The sequence below is a fragment of the Nicotiana attenuata genome, unplaced genomic scaffold, assembly GCF_001879085.1.
Source record: "Nicotiana attenuata strain UT unplaced genomic scaffold, NIATTr2, whole genome shotgun sequence".
In the NCBI taxonomy this organism is placed as follows: Eukaryota; Viridiplantae; Streptophyta; class Magnoliopsida; order Solanales; family Solanaceae; genus Nicotiana; species Nicotiana attenuata.
This window is the reverse complement of record NW_017676403.1, coordinates 22,787-31,568: the sequence shown is the minus strand read 5'-3', so window position 1 is coordinate 31,568 and position 8,782 is coordinate 22,787. Positions and strand designations below refer to the sequence as shown.

The 8,782-nt window shown below is 43.5% G+C and overlaps 1 protein-coding gene across 1 annotated transcript; it reads left to right on the top strand.

The window, feature by feature from the left end:
* Positions 1 to 2,772: 2,772 nt before the first annotated feature.
* On the top strand, positions 2,773 to 5,056 carry LOC109220987. The gene is made up of 6 exons (XM_019385453.1): positions 2,773 to 3,144; positions 3,303 to 3,526; positions 3,653 to 3,835; positions 3,924 to 4,238; positions 4,319 to 4,424; positions 4,514 to 5,056. Exons 1-6 carry the CDS (start codon positions 2,773 to 2,775, stop codon positions 5,054 to 5,056), a joined length of 1,743 nt encoding a protein of 580 aa, XP_019240998.1.
* The last annotated feature ends 3,726 nt before the right edge of the window (positions 5,057 to 8,782 follow it).

Genomic DNA, 8,782 nt, shown 5'->3' with positions numbered 1-8,782 from the left:
CATGCCCAAGATGACCTCGAAATCGATCATGTCCAGCAACAGAAGATCCGCTCTAGTCTCGAGACCACAGAAAGTGACCACACAGGACCGGTAGACCCGATCCACAACTACAGAATCACCCACAGGAGTGGACACATGAACAGGAATACCCAAGGGCTCAGGAGAAACAACCAGAAAGCGAGCGAACAGAGACGATACATATGAATAAGTAGACCCTGGATCAAATAATACCGAAGCATCTCTGCCACCAACGGAAATAATACCTGTGATGACGGCATCTGAGGCCAATGCATCCGGCCTGGCTGGAAGAGCATAGAATCTGGCTGGGGCACCTGATGGATGGCCCCCACCTGACTGGGGAGTGACTGGCTGACCTCTCCCTGTCTGACCTCCACCTCTAGGACGACCTCTACCTGTCTGCCCTCCACCTCTAGGTGGCTGAGCGGCTGGCGCCGGAGTCTGGGGCTGCTGGCCCTGCTGTACTGCCTTACCCCTAAGCCTGGGGCAAGTCCTCCTCAGATGTCCCGGATCTCCACACTCGTAGCACGCCCTAGGCACCATAGCCTGCTGCCCCGGAGTCTGAGCCTGCTGACCTGAATACCCACTAGAAGAACCCTGGATGGTTGGAGGACGACCTGAACTCTCCGGCATGGCACTGAAATAAGGGTCAGGGGGACCATGGGGGCCTGAATGCCCACTGGAGGAACCCTGAATAGCTGGCGGACGGTAGGAACTCTCTGGCATAGCACTGAAATAGGGGCGTGCTGGAGGCCCCCGGGCAGGTGGTGGTGCTGAAACGGGTGGCCTACTAGACTGGCCCCTCCCAAACTGACCTCTGCCCCTAGCTGGGGCACCTCTGAACTCGCCGGAGAACCTAGCTCTCTTATCCTGCTGTATCTGCTCTCTACCCCTCTGGCGATACCCCTCAATCCGACGAGCAATCTCAACTACTAGCTGATACCCTGTGCCCATCTCTACCTCTCGAGCCATACTGAACCGAATCCCGGGCTGCAACCCTGCGACAAACCTCCGCACCCTCTCTGCATCTGTAGGAAGTATCATGAGTGCATGGCGGGACAACTCAGAGAACTTCGCCTCGTAGTCGATCACAGACATCTGTCCCTGCTCGAGCTGCTCAAACTGGTACCGCAGCTCCTCCCTCTCAGAGGTCGGAATATATCTATCCAAGAATAACTGCACGAACTCACCCCAAGTGATGGGAGGAGAGCCCGCTGGCCTGCCAAGAATATAGGACTGCCACCATCTACGGGCCCTGCCCTCCAGCTGGAAAGTAGTGAAGTCAACACCATGCGACTCCAATATCCTCATGTTGTGCAGTCTGTCCCTGCACCGGTCAATGAAGTCCTGAGCATCCTCATGACGCTCACCCCCGAAGACTGGAGGGTGAAGCCTGGTCCATCTGTCTAACAGCTTCTGTGGGTCACCATCCATAGCTGGCCTGGGCTGGGGTGCCGCTGCAGCAACTGGCTGAACCCCATCTGCGGGTAGTGCACCCGGAGTCTGATATACTGCAGCTGCGTGGCCTGGTGCCTGAGCAGTAGGGGTCTGGGCTCCCCCTCCTGCCTGAGAAGTAGCTGGGTCTGCTGGAAATAAACCAGCCTGAGTCATAGTGTCCATGAACAGTAGTATGCGACCCATGACCTCCTGAAATCCCGGTGATGTCATGAAATCCGCCGGGGTAGGCTCAGCTGCGGGCACCTCGCCCTGCTCCTCAATAATAGGATCTGCTGGTGGTGCATCTGGAACGGCTCTGGGATGCCCTAGCCCCCACCACGGGCCGGTGCCCTCCCCCGGCCTCTACCTCGGCCTCTAGAAACGGGGGGAGCAGCTCCTCCCGGGTCCGGAACGTCGGCATTACGAGTCCTCACCATCTGTGAGAGAATAGAAGAGGGAAATTTAGTACTTTCAGCACTGCACGACGGGAAATGAATAAAGAGTAGTCTTTCCTAATACCCTATAGCCTCTCGAAGATAAATACAGACGTCTCCCTACCGATCAACAAGACTCTATCAGGTTTGCCCATAACTCGTGAGACCTACATGAACCTAGTGCTCTGATACCATGTTGTCACGACCCATTTTCCATAATAGGTCATGATAACGCCCGACACTATTGTCAGGCCAGCCAAGTGTAATTTAAGTCCTCATTTTACTTTTACCAAAAACTAATAATAACAGATTTTCAAAGTTAAGTTAAGGCCAAGAGTGGTAAATAAGGTATCAAAATAGTTATACAACCCAAAAATAAATGTCTACTAACGTGTGTGTGCCAGAACCTGGTGTCACAAGCTACGGGCAGCTAGTAGAATATACAACCAAAAGAATACTACACTACCCTACTGTCTGGATCAGAATAGACAGAAATAACACTACAAAGAGAGACTTCTTCGGCTGCGGATCGACATGGAAGGAAAAGCAGCTCACCGTAGAAGTCCCAAGCCTGCTCACAACTGCGCACCAGAGAAATAACCGGATCCACCTGCCTCAGACCCTGTACATTTAAGTACAGAAGCGTAGCATGAGTACATAAACAATATGTACCCAGTGACTATCCCGCCTAACCTTGAAGGAGTAGAGACGAGAGGTCGACTTGACATTCACTAGGGCCAAATAATATCATAAGTTTAAATTAACAATAAAAATCTATAACAGGCAACGGTTTACAACTAGGCATATAAATCATATTCTCGCTGAGATTCAAATTAATCATTTACTTTATTCACAATTATCAGTTCCTTTCGAGTCANTTAAAATGAATTATGGGGATAATGGGATAGAAACATGTGATGCCTCTGCTAAGGAGATATTTCAAATGCGAGCAGCTCTCATGTGGACTATAAATGATTTTTCAGCATATGGTACTCTCTCTAGATGGTGCACTTATGGACGGTTTGCATGCCCTTCTTGTAACATAAACACTCAATCTAGAAGGCTCACACACGGCAGAAAGTTTTGTTACATGGGGCATCGGCGCTTCTTGAAGTCGGGACACAAATATCGGAATGATGCAAAATCGTTTGATGGTACTAAAGAAACAAGACCTGCACCTTGTCCAGTATCTGGGGCACTAGTGTTGAATCAAGTTAAAGATATAAAATTTACTCTCGGCCAGGAGAGTGAAGGGGTAAGTGGAGTGATGAAAACACATGGAGAAAGAGGAGTATTTTTTTCGATCTTCCTTATTGGAAGTCTAACTTGGTGCGCTATAATCTTGATGTGATGCACATAGAAAAGAATGTGTGTGATAACTTAATTTATACATTATTGGATCTTGGTAAAAAGTCTAAAGATAACTTAGAAGCTCGATTGGACTTGAAGGAGATGAAAATAAGACCAAGTTTATGGCCTCAATATCGAGCTAGTGGGAAAGCATATCTTCCTCCTACTTTTTGCACAATGTCTCAAAAAGAAAAAGAATTGTTTTATGAAGTACTACAAAATGCCAAGTTTCCAGATGGCTATGCGTCTAATATCTCACGCTGCATTCGCAAACGAAAGATATCTGGGTTATAAACTCATGATTGTCATGTTATAATGCAAGAACTTCTTCCCCTCGCCTTGCGGAGATCAGCAGATAAAAGAGTTAGTTCCATTTTAATTGAACTATGCACATTCTTTCGTGTTCTGTGTAGCAAAGAACTAAAAGTAGAAGAGTTAAAGTTACTTGAAGAAAAAATTCCAGAAACTTTGTCTACTATAGAGAAACTTTTCCTCCCAGGATTCTTTACTGTTATGATACACTTGGTAATTCACTTGGCAACTGAGGCTAAACATGCGGGGCCGGTAAATTGTCGCTGGATGTACCCAATTGAGAGGTATGAAGAATATCACTGAAACTTAATTATATATATTTAGTTATTAAATATTATAATATCAAACTAATACCATTATTTTATTCCATAGGTATTTGGGTACTTTAAAATCATATGTTCGTAATCGTGCATGTGCAGAAGGTTCGATAGCAGAAGCATACATAGCAAATGAGTGTATGGCATTTTGCTTAAGATATTTGGAGGGTGGAGATTCAAGGTCTTTTTGTTCAAGAAAATGCGGCAATGAGATTGGGCATGAGACTAGTAAAGAAGAATGTCTCTTTCCAAATAGTGGGGAGTCGTACGGTGGAGTAGATGTATTTGAGTTGGATGAGAAAACAAGGTTGCAAGCACATCGGCATGTGCTTTTCAATTGCGAGTCAGAGGTGGTTGAGAATTATAAAAAGTAAGTGTTATATATATTATTTAATATATGTATATTACTTATTTGATAACAAAATTGATATATTCGAGTTACATGAATAGGGAACATATTGCTGAAATCAAGAGATCACATCGTAAGCGTCGTTTGACACAACATCAACTTGACCGTGTGCATTTCGATACATTTCATGAGTGGTTCAAGGAGAAAGTAAGTAGTAGGACTAAGTCGATGGTTACGTTAAATTATTTTCCTTGTACATATATCCATATTTATAGTTGTATCTTTTATGTGGTTAGGCAAAGGAGTTGGAAGCCACATCTAACATCTTAAAGGATGTTAAAGTCCTTGCACAAGGGCTGAGTTACATTGCAAAAAGATTCAGTGCGTTCGATGTAAATAACAGGTATCGATTCCGAATGAAACAAAGTGAAGAATTTAAGGTGACACAAAATAGTGGTGTTATGGTCGTTTCAAAGACTGAAAGTTATGCAAGTACAAGTGACAATGCTCCAAAGTCTGCAAATATCACATATTATGGCAGATTGAATGATATTGTGGAGTTAAATTACTACGAAGAATTTAAAGTCGTCTTATTTAAGTGTGATTGGGTTGATGTAACCAAAGGTAGAGGAGTTAAGGAAGATGACTTGGGGTTCACACTTGTGAATTTCTCACGCCTAACAGACTCTGGCGATCGAGAACGTCATGAGCCCTTTATTTTTGCAGAACAAGCTCAACAACTTATATTTGTACAAGATCCTGAAGATCATGAATGGTTTGTCCCTAGGTTAATTAAACCTCGAGATATTTTTAATATGGGAGAGGAAAATAGTGTGTAGTTTGAGTCATCAATGAAAAGTGATGCCACTGACTTGGCTCTTTTAGAAAATGCTCGTGTTATGGAAGATGAGTACAATGATTGGGTAAGAAGTGGTGTCGATGGGATAGTAATTGATATTGAAAATGATGGTGAAGCTAATGTTGAGGGAGGAAATGACATTGAAAATGAATGTGATTCTGAATAGAATGGGTGAAACTAATAGAATATTTTTCTTGCAAGTGTTATTTAAGAACTTCTAAGGTTTTGTTATTTTTTTAATTCAAAAATTTGAATATTGGTGTTTGAGTTGATTTGTTGTGCTATTTTTTACTTATATTTTGCTTATTGTATCTATTTAATTGTTACATTCTAAGGTGGTATTATCACTGGATAATTATTTTTCTTAATGCATCAATAACTTTTATCTCTAGATTAGTGTCACGATCCCGGTTCGCCCTCCGTGAACCATCGTGACGACACCTAGTCTCTACGACTAGGTAAGCCTAAATTGCGGAAGATAACCAAACTTGCAGAAAATAAAACGATTTAAGAACAGAAATAAAGCAATAATAGTGTTAAATGTGCCACTCGGCATACACCATATATATATAAGTCTCAAAACCAATATCCCATCCAAGACCCGAAAACCCACGAATCAGAAGCTAAGACAGAGAAATACTACATAGCTCTAACTCCGGAAGTTTTGTCTGATAAGAACAGAAGGCACAGAAGGGCTAAAATACTAAAAGCAGGAATGGAAAGGGACTCCTCGGTCTGCGGACGCGGCAGATGTACCTCGAAGTCTCTAAGTAGTCGCCTCCCTCAAGGATGATAAGCCTGAGAAGAAGTACCTGGATCTGCACATGAAAAACATGCGCGGAAGAGGCATGAGTACACCACAGCGGTACTCAGTAAGAGCCAAGCCTAACCTCGGTCGGGTAGTGACGAGGAAAGTCAGGGCCCTACTGAGGTAAATAATAATAATAGTGACAGGTTAAGATAAACAATATAATTGAGAATCTACAGTAAGAGTCTATACATGATAATAAGAGTACAATAACGGAAACAGAATTTAAAGACAAATCACCAGGTAACACCACTCACAACAGGGATAATAAACAGGGATCTCTTGGTATCCCGAGGATCTCTTGGTATCCTCAATATATATACACTAGGGATCTCTTGGTATCCCGAGGATCTCTTGGTATCCTCAATATATATCGGGGATCTCTTGGTATCCCGAGGATCTCTTGGTATCCTCAATATATACACACTAGGGATCTCTTGGTATCCCGAGGATCTCTTGGTATCCTTAATATATGCCATAGATCTCTTAGTATCCCGAGGATCTCTTGGTATCCTCAATGTATGATAGGGATCTCTTGGTATCCCGAGGATTTATTGGTATCCTCAATATGCCAGGGATCTCTTGGTATCTCGAGGATCTCTTGGTATCCTCAATGTATGATGGGGATCTCTTGGTATCCCGAGGATCTCTTGGTATCCTCAATATACGTGCCAGGGATCTCTTGGTATCCCGCACCTCAGTCCAGATCATAAATACGTACAGGGGATCTCCCGGGAAGCCGTCCTGTAGTCCCAAATTAAAACACACAGAAGAAACACAAGGATACTCAATTAAATGCTAAATACGTATCAAGTAAACAGTTAATTCTAGTCTAACATGCTTCACATAATGCAATTAAAGCAGTTTAAGCAAAAGGCAATTAAGTCAACTACACATGCTTTTCTAAACTAACAACAGGCTAAAGTCACAAGTAGAATAAACAGAAAGGAAAGGAACTCAACTTAAATAAAAAAAAACCGGATTTTTCAACAATTAGCTCAAGTACGCGCTCTTCACCTCACATACAAGGCATTTCAATTATCAAACATCATATCCTAAGGGGAAGGTCCCTCACATAAGGTTAGACAAGCCACTTACCTCGAACCGGCTCAAAATCAACTAGAAACCACGTTCTTGCCACGAGTATCCAACTCCAAATGGCCCAAATCTATTCAATTCAATTTCATAATGTAAATAATACTTCAAGAAGCTGATTCTACAATTAAATTCTAAGCAAATACGCGAAATTATGTAAAATGACCAAAACGCCCCTCGGGCCCACGTCTCGGAATGGGGTGAAATTTATATTTTCAGAATCCTCACACCCACACGAGTCTATTCATACAAAAATCCCTCAAATCGGATGACAAAAACCCAATCAAAACTAAATCTCTAGGCCTAAGAACTTTTCCCCCAATTTCTACCAAAATTCCGAAATTAAAGGATGAATTTAAGTGAATATTCATGGAAATTAGTCTAAACCAAGTAAGAATCACATACCCAAGTCGCCCAGGTGAAAATCCCCTCAAAAATCGTGATCTCCCGAGCTCCCAAGTCCAAAATATGAGTTATGGTCTAAACCCTCGATTTTGGGTTTTAAATTCTCTGGCCAGATGTTGTTCATTGCGATTGCAAAAAATCATTTGCGATCGCGGAGAGTAAAGGTGAAAGGCTCCGGAAATGGCCTACGCGATCGCGACATGAAGAATGCGATCACAGAAGAGGAAAAGTGAAGGGTCCTCGAACTGGCCTATGCGAACGCAATAGAAGGCTTGCGATCGCAGAAGAGGACAAGGCCAGCTTATGCGTTCGCGGTCGAAGCCACGCGAACGCGAAGAGTAAAAGGACAATGAACCACTTGCTCCCATTTCTACTATGCGAACGCGGAAGAGTAATTGCGAACGCGTAGGAAGAAGAGGCTGACTTCCGCGATCGCGAGTAAAGTAATGCGATCGCGTAGAACAACTTAGGCCCCCCTCAGAGAATGCACTACGCAATCGCGGAGGGAAGGATGCGATCGCAGAGAAGGAAACCAGATACCAGCAGTTCAGCAATTCAACAAGTTCCAAAAATGATCCGTTGAGCATCCGAAACACACCCGAGACCCCCGGGACCTCAACCAAACCTACGAACATATCCCATAACATCATTCAAACTTGTTCCAACCCTTGGAACGCTCAAAACAACATCAAAACATCTATTTTTCATCGGATTCAACCTTAAGGATTTCAAAAACTCTAAAAACACATTTTCGATCAAAAAGTCTATCAAACCTCGTCCGAATGACCTGAAATTTTGCACGCACATCCCAAATGACATAACGGAACTACGGCAACTCTCGGAATTCCATTCCGACCCTCGGATCAAAATCTCACTTTCGAACTGGAGACTTCCAAAATTCAACCTTGGGCATTTCAAGCCTAAATTAGCTACGGACCTCCAAAATACATTCCGATCACGCTCCTAACCCCGAAATCACCTAACGGATCTAACGGAACCATCAGATTTCCATTCCGAGGCCGTCTTCATACTGTTCCGACTATGGTCAACTTTCCAATACTTAAGCTCTCATTTAGGGATTAAGTGTCCCAAAACTCTCCGAAACTTAAAACCGAACATCCCGGCAAATCAAAATAGCAGAAATAAACTTGGGGAAAGCAGTTAATAAGGGATCGGGGCGTTAATTCTCAAAACTACCGGTCGGGTCATTACATCCTCTCCCACTTAAATATACGTTCATCCTCGAACGTGCTAAGAACTATGTTGGGGTTGTCCGAAATCACTATTTAACACCTCGAGCACCTACCCATGCTACCACAACTCAGCTGGGTACCCTAGCTCGATCAATCTGAAGATATCCTTTTCCACTTAAGCAAATAAGCCTTAAAGCCCAATTCT